The sequence below is a fragment of the Arvicola amphibius genome, chromosome 1, assembly GCF_903992535.2.
Source record: "Arvicola amphibius chromosome 1, mArvAmp1.2, whole genome shotgun sequence".
Lineage (NCBI taxonomy): Eukaryota > Metazoa > Chordata > Mammalia > Rodentia > Cricetidae > Arvicola > Arvicola amphibius.
In genome coordinates this window covers 3,655,862-3,670,638 of record NC_052047.1, presented here as the reverse complement: position 1 = coordinate 3,670,638, position 14,777 = coordinate 3,655,862, and the positions used below count along the sequence as shown (strand labels likewise).

The following is a 14,777-nucleotide window of genomic DNA, read 5'->3' as shown; positions in this document are numbered from 1 at the left end:
AGTTCTGGTTGGATGGGAAGAGGGATGTAGGTTCACGGTAGAGTGATTGCCCTCTAATGGCTAAGACTCCAGGATACAGGATGAAACAGTAATACGGCAATAGAATCATCATCATGAAATAAAGTATAACTGAATAAGTGATGGCCCAATGAGCTGGAAGAACCATATTTCTGTGTGACATTTATGTTAAAATAAAGAAGACCTTAAGGCATGATGATCCTGGTTATACAATCAGTATAAAGAACAGTAGAACTTCACCTCCTCCAGTTCCAGTGGCTGACAGGGAAGAGCATCGTTCAGTCCAGTTACTGTGTGTGAGCTGCACTCTTTGAGTAGCTGCTGCTTTCACACACTGGACTCCTGATGAGGGCACAGCACTCTGCAGCGGGCTCATCTCAGGCAGTCGATGCTCAGGCTCCCTCAGAGCTGTTCTATGGTCCTGTCTCCTCACCACATGATTTCAAGCACAGATCAACCGTCCTTTCCCTCTCCAGGCATCTCCACCCCTTCTCTACTTAAACTTTCCCCAAGTCCATTCTCTCATATGACAGGCTACAGTTTTATCTGTTTATCCAGTGAACATCCATCCCCTCACAAGGAAAGCTACATCAGGAAAAAGCCTTTTCCTCCTTGACTCATTCCTGGACTTTGAATTGTAGGATGCACTGGTGAAATAAAGCAGACAGGTGTGAGGAGCTCACAGGTGTGCTGAGTTTCTTCTGGCATTCCCTGAATTAAATTTCCTACTTGGATTAGTCATTACAGTTCCTGTTAATAAGAAACAACCACTAAAAATGTTTTTCATGAGCAAAAACTTAATAGTGGTCTATTTGCTTTATTAAATATGTCTCTATGCCAGGCAGAGTGGCGATGACAAACACATGGAAGGAGCAGAAGATAACTGTGATCCTGCAGTAGACTGACTCAGAAACAAATTGCTCCCACATGAGTTTAACAATTAAAATAATTCATCAAATTACCCAAATTACAGTGATCCGTGGAAAACCCTTGAAGTTTTTTAATGAACGACAGATAATCCACCAGAATTGATGCCAGAAAGGGGTGACACATGTGATCTCCTCCAAAGCTGGGCTCATCCCTGTCTTCTGTTCTCCCAAGAGTTGATCCAGTTCAGTTCTCATTGTGCTGTATATGGGGGACTGGGAATACTTATTGGCTAATTTTTCTGTGAGTTGGTTCTGTCTCTCAGAAAGCTTATCATGTTCATTGGCTTTGGGATAAAATGGATAAAGGTAAGAAAACGTTAAAGAATAATTTAACAGATTTTTCTGAGACACTTTTCATGAAGAACATAAATTATGTATCAGTTTTTCTTTGTGACAGTCTCATGCACCCTAGACTATCACAAAAAGAAACTGTCAAAGTTGCTCTGACGTCAAGGGTGACCTTAAATTCCTCCAAGTCATCCTGTTTCTGTCTCAAGTGCTGAGATTACAGGCATGAACCTTCACATCCAGTTATGTGCTGCTAGGAACCAAACTCAAGGCTTTGTGCAAGGGAAGCAACCACTCTACCAGCTGAGCTCCATCTTCAGTCCAACAAACTTTGAGCATAAAAATATTACTCTTGTGTTAATTCATTTACAGATTAGAAAAGTGTCCGTAACTGACCTGACTGCTGTCATTACCCCATGGACACAGCAATCTGATTGGCCTTTTCCCATATGGATCCCAATTCCTCACAACGTTCTCCTTCCCATACGGATCTGTACATTTTAATATAAAAGCTTGGTCCCTACTTTCTGCCACATGTGAATGTATATGCAAATGTATAAATTGCCAAGTATCATGTTTTTAAAATGTTATAAACAAAGCAAAGCATGGGTTCAAGGCTTTGTAATAGCTACAATTGGGCAGGGAGTTAAAGAGCATACATTTAAGGTCCGTCTGGCTACATAAGATAGCCATATCTAAAATAATAACAAGAATAATACAATGAACAATAAATACATTTACTTTCTAATAGAAATTTGCTTTACAATTGACAATATCATATAAATGGTCATTTATATGTTAAATAAAAAATCACCCAGCACTAACAGACAGCAAAGTCTATATTAACTAATTTGAGGACACTGAATTAATATAAAAATCTGTATTCTAATGAACCACAATGTTGTGTTTTAATGAAATCAGTTAGGCAAAATCTGTGACTCTAGAAGACTCACATACCATCATGGCCATCTTCCTCTGTGTCAAATGGAGCAAGGAAACCTCCAACAATGATGTTCATGAAGAAGCCTTCAGAGTGCAGATCTACAAAGGTAAGCCAAGAACACAAACCTAAGAAAGCTCTTTTAGAGAGAAAGAAGGGAGAGGGAAGACCTAATCTAAGGATTTCTTCCTCTTCTTGCCCCTCCCCTACTAACTTATCCTTTCCTGTTATATATGCACTCATAATGTTTCAAAATCTTTTTCCCAGTCTAATATATATATATATATATATATATATATATATATATATATATATCCATTCATGTTTATGTATATATTAAACATACATATATAAACACTTCTTATAATGCAGTCATTTGAATTTGGCCTACATTTTTATTGGCCTCCAAAGAATCACAATGCTTACACATTTTTAAATGACAAAGATTAATCAATAACAAATAAAGAGTGATGGAAAACAAATATTTAAACCTATATGTGTAGTCAAAGAGCATCATCCATAACTATACTCATATTTCTCAAAGATGAAACCGATGACACGAACCATTAAAACATATTTTATTATCCAATATGACTCTTAAAAAAACAGTAAGACAAAAACTTGAGTTTACGAAAGCCAGACATGAGCCACTACAGTTTCAAGCATCACCTAAAGTTGAAATGGAAAATTAATACTAAGTTAAGTAACCTCTTCACAGTTTCTGATAGTCAAGTCATACTAGGGAAAACTGAAAACCACCATCTAGTACATGACCAAGAACATGATGATGCTGGGCCTTTCCAAAGCTGTTCAAGAGATGGATAACAGGGCCTCAACCTAGCATGTTAACTAAGAGGGTCACCATGACTGGCAAGCAGTACAAGAGGCCCAGTAAAAATCCTGTACACAGGCATGATACAGGGCAGGAGAAAGGAAGAGACCTGCACAGCAAGCCTGTGCTGCACAAGCAACAGAATCCTGTCACCAAATTAACCAAAGGTATTTAAAATGGAGAAGCCCACACACAGTAAGTCTGTACGAGGGCCAAGCAGCATTCCCGAGAACCCCTGTTCTCCCCCAGATCCCATGACTGAAGGAGCTCTCATGGCAAAAGGCAGCCATACCTGCGGATCTGAAGAACTCCAAAGCCTGCTCTGCAGGCCCGTGAAACATGACTTTTCCTGAGGCCACTAAGGTGAGGCTGTCAAATAGTGTGAAGATGAAGGATGGGGGCTGATTAATGGAGAAGATGATTGTCCGTCCCCTCATAGACATCCTAAGGTTAAAGAGGAAAAAACCATAAGTCTCTCAACAGCTGAATCTTGAGATTCTCAAAAAATATTTTATTCCTGAAGTTATAATCTAGGTTTTTATTTAAAAGACTAAGATTTCTAATGTGTGGGATGTTAGTAGTTCAAGGTCCACTCGAGTGTTACTGGCAATGTTGAAACCTGGACAGTCTTCTAGACAATGAATCAGAATATCTGGGAGTCAGTCCAGGGAATCCATATCATGTGCAGGCAGCCCAGCTGATTGACAGGTTCACTCAATCTTGAGAAGCAATGACAGAGCAAACATTACAGCTATGACTGTACGCACAATTCCCCTCAAACCTTCACACTTTCTGCCTCTTCGGGAAGTGGTTTCACTGCTCTGATGATGTGGCTCACATTCCTAACCACTTGCTCTCCCTAAACACTTCAGTCATAACCTCAGTTCAGTTTTCTCAATATCAGCATGAGTCAGTTCTAATATAATTTCCCCTTTGTGTTCATAGGCTTAAAAGAGGATGAAATGGAACAAGGGGTCAGTTAGTGAGGGGCAAACTTGGGATTTGGTCATTGATTTAATTCCATGACCAGAAAAAAAATATTCTGAACTATACCATCTCTTGAAGTCTTATCTTCTGTTAGGAAAACCAATAACCAAACACAGTGTTTAAAACTTCTATGAAGTTGGTATGGTAGCATATCTGTAATACCCCAGCACTTGGAAAGATCCACTATTCAAGGCTCAATTAGGGTACATGAAACCCTGTCTCAAAAAGACAAACAGAAAGACTGAAAGAAAGAGAGGGATTAGGAGAAAGAGAAGAAAGGAATAAGAGAAGAAGGGAGGAAGGAAGGAAGGGAGGGACAGATCGAGGGAGGAAGGGAGAGGAGGGGGTTGGAAGGGAGAGGGAGAAACAAAAATAGAGAATGAGAAAGGTGTGAAGTGCTGTGCACACCTTGAGCTCCAGCTTAGAAGGCAGAGGCAAGAAAGTGAGATCAGCCTGGGCTACGGAGTAAAATGACAAACTGTGAAACCTCAAGACAAGTGTCTCATAAGCGTATGCTGGGAGGTGTCACTGTGTCCTCATACAGTTGGCCATTTCTTTTAAAAACTATTTATTTGTTTTACAGGGTGTCTTGTCTTGAGTGTACGCCTGTTACCACGTGTCCCTGGTGCCTGTGGAGGGGAGAAGACTGCATTAGATCCCCTAGAACTGCAGTTACAGATGATTGTGAGCTGCCGTGTGGATGCTGGGAAGGTTACCTGAGTCCTCTGGAAGAGCAGCCAGTACTCTTAACTTTTAATCCATCTCTGGAGCTCTTGTCAAGGAATTTAGTTTTAAGATTTTTATTTTAAATATGGGAATCCTTGTCAAAAGAAAGAATAAGATTGAAATATAGTATATGAAATTCCTCAACTATAAATAAAAACATAAAAAACCTTTACAGTAAAAGGACTTCCACCAGCCAAACTGGGTAGATTTAATACTTAAAATAATGAAGAATAACATATTACAGGCCTCTGTACAAACTAGGAATTGAGGAGAGAAACCTTTCCACACAGAATGTCATGTCAGCTTGTATTTAAAACAAGAGCAGAAGTTACGGATTCTAACTACAACTGGGTGGTAGAGATAAGATCAGAAGCAGAATAATGATTTCACAGCCTATTTTTTCCCTGTCACACTATTAATAATCACAAAAGGGAAAATTATAATTTCATTTTATATAGCCCATCAACCACTAGCATGAATAGATGATCAAGATCCAAACCAGGAAAGTGAGATGGATCAGTGGATAAAGGCATTTGATGCCAAGTCTAAAGAGTTTAATTCCCAGAAACCACCTGATGGAAGGAGAAACTCAAGTCCCTCAGGTTTTCCTCTGACCTCTTCATTATATACACATATAGACATAACACACAAACACACACACACACACACACACACACAATAAATAATGTAAATTTTTTAAAAATATTCCTACCATGGAGGATGCACTTCCAGGAATGTTGGAGACCAAGGAGAACACAGTATACCAGGTCTTAAGTCTGCTCCCAGACATGGGAGAAATCACACTTATGATGACCCCTTGTCATGCCATAAGACACAAGGACAAGGAGAAGTATTCCAAATTGAACATGAGCAAGAAGCTAATCTTAGAGAGTATAGAAAGTATCCTGAATCATACAGAAAAGGGAACAGACAGGGACAGTGTGACAACTGAGGAGTCTACAGGCTAGAAGATGGCAAGGCCCCAGTTGTTGACATCCTCACAGGGAAGGTACAATGAGGTAGGGATCTTGGTTCTTGGAGGTAGGCAGGAGTATTTAGATTGATGGACCATGACATCAGAACAAAACAAAGAACAAAGGAAAGGAAGGAAAGACAGACAGTACAATAATTTCAATAGCCGGGAGCCTAGGTCATGGGAATGGGATAGTCCTCATATATTTCTAAGGGTAATTCAGTCAGTTTGAAACTCTTATTATATCTTAAAACTGAAATTTCTAACCCTTATACTTTCTAATATAAACATTTTAGCTATAGACTTATTTCATGACAGAGGAAGTGTCTCTTCTTTTATTTCATTCTCCCCAGGTTCAGGACCCAGATCTTGGGAATCATTCCCTCAGCCATCACATCCAAGGCCAATCGTGAGCTAATTCTGTTTATTCTATCTTCAAAACACACCCAGAACACATCATTTGCTAGCAAAGAAGCCCCCACATCTCAGCCTCCTGCTGACATTTTACAACCCCATAGTGCACCTGCACAACCTTCTCCATGATGCATTGCTCTGCTTTAAACTCAGAAGCTTTCCAACATCCCCTGCCATGGAAAACCTTAGACCTTACAGTGGTCCAGGTAGTCTAGGCAATCTACATCCAACCCAATCAATCCCCTCCATTCAGCTGTAAATGTGGAGAGATGAATTGTGTCCTCCCAAAGATCATTTGTTAAAGACTTCACAGCTAAGAACTTAAAATGTTGATATAATGGAGACAGAGCATTTAAAAAGGTAATTAAGTTTCAATGAAATTACTGTTGTGTCCTAAGGTAACTGATGTCCATTAAAGAGATCAAGGCATAGACACACAAAGAGGGAAGAGACACCATCCACAACTCGGTGACCCAGGCCTCAGCAGACACAGGCTATAGACACCTTAATATCTGGCTTCCAGGATCCAGAACTGTAAGAAATGTAACTTCTGTCAAATCACCCAGTCTTTGGCATCTTTAGCAGTGCACTAGCAATTTTCCATCCCCTCGGTTCACTGGGTACTAGTCAACGTGGTCTCTTTAATGCTCCAGACACACCAAACATGCTCTGCCTCAGAACAAATGCATTTTTCCTCCATACAGCACTCTGTTCAGATCTCATGCACTCAGCTCTCTTGACACTGGCTTGAGTGCTATGGGGACAGGCTATTTAAAGCAGTCTCCACCTTCACCACAGCCATCTTTCCCTATGCTCTTGTCTCTTTGTTCTTCATGTGTATTCCTTGTTAGTGGAGTTTCCATCTAATAAACAAGGAAGAAATTCTGTTGCTTACATATGAATCTCCTGCACCAAAAATACACACAAGTGAACAGGTATTAAGTTAACAAAACTCAGTGTTCCTTCAGCACTTACCTATTCAGGATCAACATGACATCTATTGCAGTTCTCAAGTCTATGCCAGTGGTGGGGTCATCCAAGAACAAAATGGGATGCTCGGTGACCAGCTCCATTGCTATACTGGTCCTTTTCCTGAGCTCTTTAGATCTGGGCTAAAGCAACAATGACAGTCATCATCAACAAGGGCACCCAGCCATTGTTATTTGGTGAATGAGCCTGTTCCAGCAATAAAAGGTTTTGTTGTAGCATTATCCTGAGGAGCAAAGCAACGGGTACCTTGGGAAAGAAGGCATTTTTTCCTTTTGAAGTGAGTAGAAAGAGACTCAGGTCAAACTCGACATGAAGCCAGGGCTATAATTACAGTTACTAGTTGTTCTTTACCAACTCACATATTCTAGGGTAATGAGTCATCACACTCAAAGATTGGAATCGACGAAGAAGATAGAGGACAAGATGAAGTATCGCTGGTAATTTAGTAGTCATTTAACACCCTCACAACACATACACATATACATACAACACAGGCACTCTACACAACGCAATACACATGTATTACACAATAAAATCACAAGCACTCACACATATGCATGTACACACACACACACACACACACACTTCTTTTTATCAAAATTGCATGTTGTCTTATTAGGATCTCTTTAACTCCCTAAATCTTTGTGAATTGACATTATTTACAATGTATGGCACCACAGAATTCATGACTGATCTTTGTAGGCAAATCCAAAAGGTCACAGAGTCTACAGGTAAACTGGCACAGTCTTTGTACCAGTCAATACCATTGTGTAAGGTGAGAGGGAACATAGCAAGGTTTAGGGGGACACAGAAATAGGGAGCAATAATCTCCAAACATGATAACCAAAACCATGAAAAGCCCTCCTGATAACATACAACAAAGGATGGTTGGGGAATGTGGATAAGTGTGGTCAGGACAAGGCTGAGGATATAAAAGAATTGTTAATTTTGATAGCTAAAAATTGAGTTTATATGGAAGCAGCTGCCCTTATTTTTATGAATGAAAAGTAATTAAGTACTCAGGAGTAAGGAACTCCCTAATATTCTGTTAAAATGCTGCAATGAGAAACAGCTTTAGTGAGTACGTTGTTGCAAACACTCAAAAGCCAGGGGGCTGGTACTAGCAAGGGTACTACTATTGTGGGGGATATATGACAGTCAATCTTTTACCACAAATTCCCTATACATTTCTTAAATCAAAATCTTGTGAAAGACTGAAGAGAAGTCTTAGCAAAGAAAAGCACTTGCCACACAATCCAGAAGCCTGGGTTCAATCTCTGGAACTCACATATAAAGCTCTATCCAGTGGCAAGCTTCTGTAATTCCATCAAGATGTAATTTTAGTAAAATGGGAGGTGGATCAGGAGCATCAGGCATGCACGTAGGGCATCAGCAGAACAAGGCAGATGCTGCCTTACAAACAAGGTGGGAGGAAAGAACAGGCCTGTAACAAAGGTGTCCTATGACCTCCATGTCTATGCTGTGGCGTTCAGGTGGACACAAACATAGACACACACACATGCACACATGCAAACACACCTTTTATCGAAAGCTATCATTAAAAATATTAAAGTTCTTACAATCAATTACATTTCATGACTCCAAAAAGTTAATAAATATCTTCATATGTTATCCTTTAAAAAAGTTAGCAACTTGTTTTAGGGCAATGGCTAATTATTGTTAAAAACATTACAAAAAAGAACTTTGTAGCAAATATAAAACTGTGTAAAAACATTTTAAAACACAAAAAAATCCATCATTCAGGAAAAAAGAAAATGTGATTAATGTCACATTTCTATTATCTTTCCCAGCAAGGCAAACATCTCATAAACAACTGTGGAGAGGCATCATGGAAATTAATAGCCAGTACCTTCCTACTTCTCACTGCGTCTAAGGAGGAGACACCACAGGAGTTAATCCATGAGATTCCTATTCTGAGGAGACCATTTTCATCCATACTCCCAAATATCTGCTCAGCAGACAGCGCTATACAATCTTCTCGATGAGTCAATGTCACTGTGAGAGGCAGAACAGTTTGGAGGACACAAGAGGAGGAAAACAACCCGAAGGCTAAATAACTCCAGGCATGCAATAAACTAAATGATCAGGTTGATCAGGTTCTATAATCAATGTAATAATAAAAACATTTGGGGATTGCAAATGGTTATAGACCTGGCAGGACTGAGACTATCAAGTTTTTGCTCATTTTGATAGTTAAGAATGGAATTGTTAAATTAAACATATAGCCTTAAGTTTTAAAGATTAAAAATAAGTATTCAGAAATGAAGACTTACATAATAGTCTTTTAAAATACATTAGTAAGAAACTAATTAACTCTTACATAGTCAGCTGTGAAGGTTATCACTTGTCTATTACCCCTCCTAATCCTGCACAAATGCTCAAAGGAGTCACCAGGTCTGTTCTTTCTTGCTCTTGCCCAAGGTTGCATATTTAAAACCTGTCATAGGACCTGATAATGAATATTGATAGAATATAAGAAAGGAGAAAGTGAGGGCAAAAGGATATCTTAGGTTTTCATCTAGTTACTAGGATAAACTAAAATCTCCTTGTTTACTACAAAAAGTTCTAAACATACAGTTGATCATTGTAGGGAAGTCAAGGCAGGAAGCTAAGCTAATGCAGCTGGTTACATCCAGTCAAGAGCACAGAGAGGATTAATGCATACATACCTGTCAGTGTTCAACTCACTTTCTCCATTCTCACGACACCCAGGACCCAAACCCAAAGAATGGAGCTCGCTAAGTGGACTGGGTCTTTCTACATTGCTTTACTTAATTAAGACAATCACCTACATAATGCCCACAAGCCAACTGACTATAGTTCCTCATTGAACTATTTTCTAGATGATTCCAGGTGATTCCAGACTGTGTCAAGGTGACAGTTAAAACTAGCCACTGCAGACAGGATGAGAAAAAAACACAAGAAGACAGACTACAGAAGAGAGCAAGCACTACACAAGTGAGAAATAAAAGCTAAATAGACCAAGGACAACCCTGGAGGGAAATAAATGCAGAGTAAACACAGAGCCAGAGTTCTCCATCTCACGTCCTGTGTCTGTCCAGAAACACATTCTGGAACAAGGAACAAGTCCTCTAGGGGAAGAGACAATAAACAGAAAAAAAGCACTTGTCCAGTTCTCTGAAGAGTCAAGAGTTTAAGGAAGAGAGAAGAAAAGGCTCATGTGAGGAGCACTTGGAAATGGCCATGTGAACGACACTCTTCCCTGCTGGGTCACACTCCATTCTCAGGTTTAACCATTGTTAAGGAGGCTTCCCAGATTAATTTCCACTTCACATCATATAACCAGTCACCTACTCATTAATACAGAGAGTAACAACCTTGACCACACAGCTTATAGGAAACTGGTGATGGGACGTCATATTGTCAACACCAGCATGATTTACTTTTGACTCCGAGTCTTTCAAGACTTTTCTTCACATTACCTTGACATGTGACACTTTATTCAGATGCAGAAGTTCAAGGACCTCATTAATCCGCCTTCTCTTTTCATCTCTTGTCATAGTCATTGGCAGTCGAAGAGCAGCTGAGAACTCTATGTTGTCTCTCACAGTCAGCGTGGGCATCACCACGTCATTCTTAAGGTTAAATAGTATTTCAATTAAATACAGTTATCAGTGAAACAATCATTCTAACAAATGTAACCTTATCCTCTTATAAAACAAATACAATATAATACTCTACTGAAAAATATTATTTCAATATTATTAATTTCAAGTAGAGCACCTGAAGCAATCATTTCATCCCCTTCCATTTGCCTTCCATGTAGAGCAGATGGATTTTGGTGACTGTAACTTGCAATTATTTGCAGAAGGTATCTTCTAAGCAGTGGAGAGAGATGAAAAGGGGCAAAATAGGACAACTGTAGCCTCTGTAGAATTAAATCACGCCTGAAAATTAGTAGTCTGTGCCACAGATGTCATACTTCAATCTCTTCATGTCTTCCTACATAATAATGTCAGCCTCAGGCTAATGAGTCATTGTGAAAAGCTGGTGTAGAGAAAGTCCGGCTTATAAATGTGTCATCTAATGAACTAGAAATACACAGATCTATAAGCTGAGCATCTAACCACACAGAACTAGGAGAAATCTAAAATAAATCCAGCAGCACTTACTTGTGGCACATAACCAGAAGTATACGTAAAATTAGCAGGTCGAGGTTTTCCATTTATCAAAATATCTCCCGATAATCCACGTGGATCTTTCCTTGCAGCTAAGACATCTAATAACCTACAAGAGTTACATATGGTGTGTGGTTTACTTCATTCCTTCAGTAACAGCTATCGGCTTTCAGATGCTCAGAATAAAAGGTCTGCATATCAAAAGGAAGAAGTCTGTCTCTCTCTCTCTCTCTCTCTCTCTCTCTCTCACACACACACACACACACAGAGAGAGAGAGAGAGAGAGAGAGAGAGAGAGAAAGAGAGAGAGAGATGCACACACTCCTCTCTGTTCAGTATGTGCTCTAATATAGCCCAAAATTATGAGTGTAAGACAAGACCCGTATGGCTGCCCCTCTCTACTATCTGATCTTAGGAACTCAAACTGGTAAAGTGCTGCTGTATTTTGAGAATTAGGCCTGGTGATGATTCCTTATCCCCAGAAATCTTTGCTTTGCTTCTTCTTTCTAATTCTAGTATTATTTTCACCACACCAAATAATAATATGACCCAACACCATATGCCAATAACTCTATCATTTCCTACCAGTAAAGTAACCTCATAAGATTTCTACTCTTGATGTAAATTTAGAATGCATCTTCCTCCACGTTATCCCCACACATGGGACAAGACTCATACATACACACTCACAGATACACTCACGCAGTTCTCAAATAACTCTTATAGAAGTGATTTTACAGCAAAGAAAATGGATGAAAATTTCTTGCATATGTTTTCCTTTTACTCACAAAGATCTGCACCCATCTTGAGGTCCCATAATCGCATTGAGGCCAGGTTTCATGATTCCACTGTAAACACAGAATCATACTGGTTGATACTTCTATTTTAAAGAAACATATTAGCTTTCTTTAGAATAGAAATATATATTCAGTATAGTACTTATACTGAATATTCTATTGAAATTGGATGAAATTGTAATAGAAAATAAGCACAAACTCATAGGAAAAATTTAAATATTAATAGTGGTCTATTGTTTACAAATATATGTTGAATTTTAATGGAAACTCACCAGAAAAATGCTTCAGATATCACAAAACCCCTGTTGTTTATTGTTTAATAATTTGTCCTTTTGAAACATGATGCAACTAAATTAAGTGTCCTTAAACTAAGTAGCAGGTTCTCAGAAGGACCCCATTACACATACGGACTTTATGTGTCAAGTGTATAAGAGCTTCTTGCTAATGTTTGATGAGCAGTATCTTCATATAACCCTGCTTGCTGCCTCACAAACGTCATCACAAGAAACCATGATTCCTAGACTATCAGTAGCAGTGTCATTAGTATTAAAATTGAATCAAACCAAAACCAATACATCTTAAAGAGAAATCCAAAGACTAGAAAGAAGCACTCAGAGGACAGGAGAGTGTTGCCAAGTTTAACACTGAAAAAAAAAAAACAACCTTAATAAACATAGGAAAGCTAAATACACATCCCCAAATTGATGATTTCCTTCCCTGATAAAGAGATTAGAATATGTTCAGTTAAAATTGGGAGACATCCCTCAAGTAGAGGACATTATTTGTTGATGTATAAATACAGCACAAACACAAATTATGCCCAAAAACTGATTGATTGATTGATTCATTCATTCATTCATTAATTCAGATTGAAAAAGGCATATTTAATCCCAGCACTCGGGAGGCAGAAGCAGGCGGATCTCTGTGAGTTCGAGGCCAGCCTGGTCTACAAGAGCTAGCTCCAGGACAGGCTCTAAAGCTGCAGAGAAACCCTGTCTCAAAAAACCAAAAATAAAATAAAATAATAAAATAAAAATTTAGCTACATTCCCATTTGTTATTTCATATGTAGACAATGTGTCAATCCTTTGCCCTACCCATTCTCCTCTTAATAAGAAAAAGGTAAAAGTTTTAGATGAAGGACCAGAAATGACCAGTGTCCAAAATCCCCGATGACTGGGATCGGGAGAAGGCGTCTGTGCAGACTGCATAGGGGAAATCTTGGTATTTTTGCTCTGTCCTCGGAATTTGGTTGTAAGCATGCTTTCTCTATGTCATGAAACAATGTGTGGAATGTTGGTTTTAGCTCTTAATGAATTTTGAGCAAGTATTTGAGGACCCAAATTTGCTGCTCTTGAAACTTCCTCATTGCTTCCCTCTCATCACTGGTAACTGACCCAGTCAGCCTGGTCTACACTCTCAGTTCAGTTTAGGGAGGGGATGTGTGTTTATATCTCTGCACCATTCCTTAATATTTTCAAACTTGTAGAATTTAAATTTGCAATATTTCTCATATCCCTTGATTTTAACAGGACACAGCAGACGGCTGGCCTGGCATACACGGCAGTGAAGAATGAGGGACTCTGTGTGCACCACAGTAGAAGCTGAAGGCCAATGTTCAAGGTTGTTCTCTCATGCATTGTACCATGGAGTGTCATCCATCCATCCATCTGCACATGTGAACACTCACACATACACACTTACACACATATAAACATATATATAAACATACACACATAAACACACAGCTTATAGATAAGAGAGACATTCTGTGTTTTGAAAAGTTGTTCAATGTTGTGGATTCTGCTTCATGCACATACCTGATATTTGATAGTCTTTCTACCACACGTGTTTTTTTACAAAATGGAAAGCCACACTGCACTGTTTCTTGGTAGCTGATGTTATGAAAACTTAACACAGCCTCTCTACGCAGTGTGCTTGGGTCATTGGAATTTTCTAGAAGGTCAACGGAATTTTCTGTAAGGTCATCGGAATTTCCTGGAGGGTCATCAGAATTTCCTTCTGTCACTGGAATTGCAACAGGGTCATTATTGGAAGACATCTTGAGAGGTTCTTCCTTCCTGTAGAAGGAACAGCAATAGTAAGTTGATGATCCATATAACAACATTATTACACAAAGCAGCATACTTAAGGACCGTTTAAACTGTGCAGTCATAGACAGATTCCTCAGTGATGAGCAGTTCATATGACTGTAATTACCTAAGGACCCAATGAGAGGCAGAATTAACTGAGGACATAGACTCCCTGTAGATACCAAATTCTAAAGAAATAAAAGAGCCCTAAGAAGCAGAGTATAAATATTATTCATAGTTCATAAAGAAAGAAGGGGACAAACAAAGGGGTATATTTGTCTTTCTTCAAAAATATATTGGAATATTATGTAAGTTCAGAAGTAAAATTCGCAAGTACATGTCTGGAGGGGAGGTGAGCACATGCACGGGTGTGTAGAAATGTGGATTGTGGAAGGCAGGTCACATAGCAGATACATATGGACAGAGAGCTGTTCTGTAACAGGGTGACCAAAATACACAGTTGGTTCAAGGCATTGTCAGTTCAAGATACAAAGATGGTTCACGGGGCAGACTGCTCCAAAGCACGGAGCTGACTCCAGGCATAAGGGGTCTGAACGAGTGGGAGCTCAAGTGGGACACTGAATTAGGGCTGATCACGTGAGCAGAAGGCCTGGGACAAAGCTGAGAGTTT

General features: G+C 39.2%; 1 protein-coding gene across 1 annotated transcript in view; it reads right to left on the bottom strand.

Annotated features, from left to right (window-relative positions):
* Positions 1 to 14,115, bottom strand: part of LOC119824718 (ATP-binding cassette sub-family G member 3-like) — a 48,422-nt gene extending 34,307 nt beyond the window's left edge. The window contains exons 1-8 of the mRNA XM_042054147.1: positions 13,874 to 14,115; positions 12,046 to 12,105; positions 11,252 to 11,366; positions 10,562 to 10,714; positions 7,083 to 7,219; positions 3,267 to 3,451; positions 2,193 to 2,261; positions 981 to 1,231 (exon numbers count right to left, since the gene is read on the bottom strand). Of these exons, the coding sequence (XP_041910081.1) occupies positions 981 to 1,231; positions 2,193 to 2,261; positions 3,267 to 3,451; positions 7,083 to 7,219; positions 10,562 to 10,714; positions 11,252 to 11,366; positions 12,046 to 12,105; positions 13,874 to 14,115 (1,212 nt within the window). The remainder of the gene's footprint in view (positions 1 to 980; positions 1,232 to 2,192; positions 2,262 to 3,266; positions 3,452 to 7,082; positions 7,220 to 10,561; positions 10,715 to 11,251; positions 11,367 to 12,045; positions 12,106 to 13,873) is intronic.
* Positions 14,116 to 14,777: the final 662 nt, after the last annotated feature.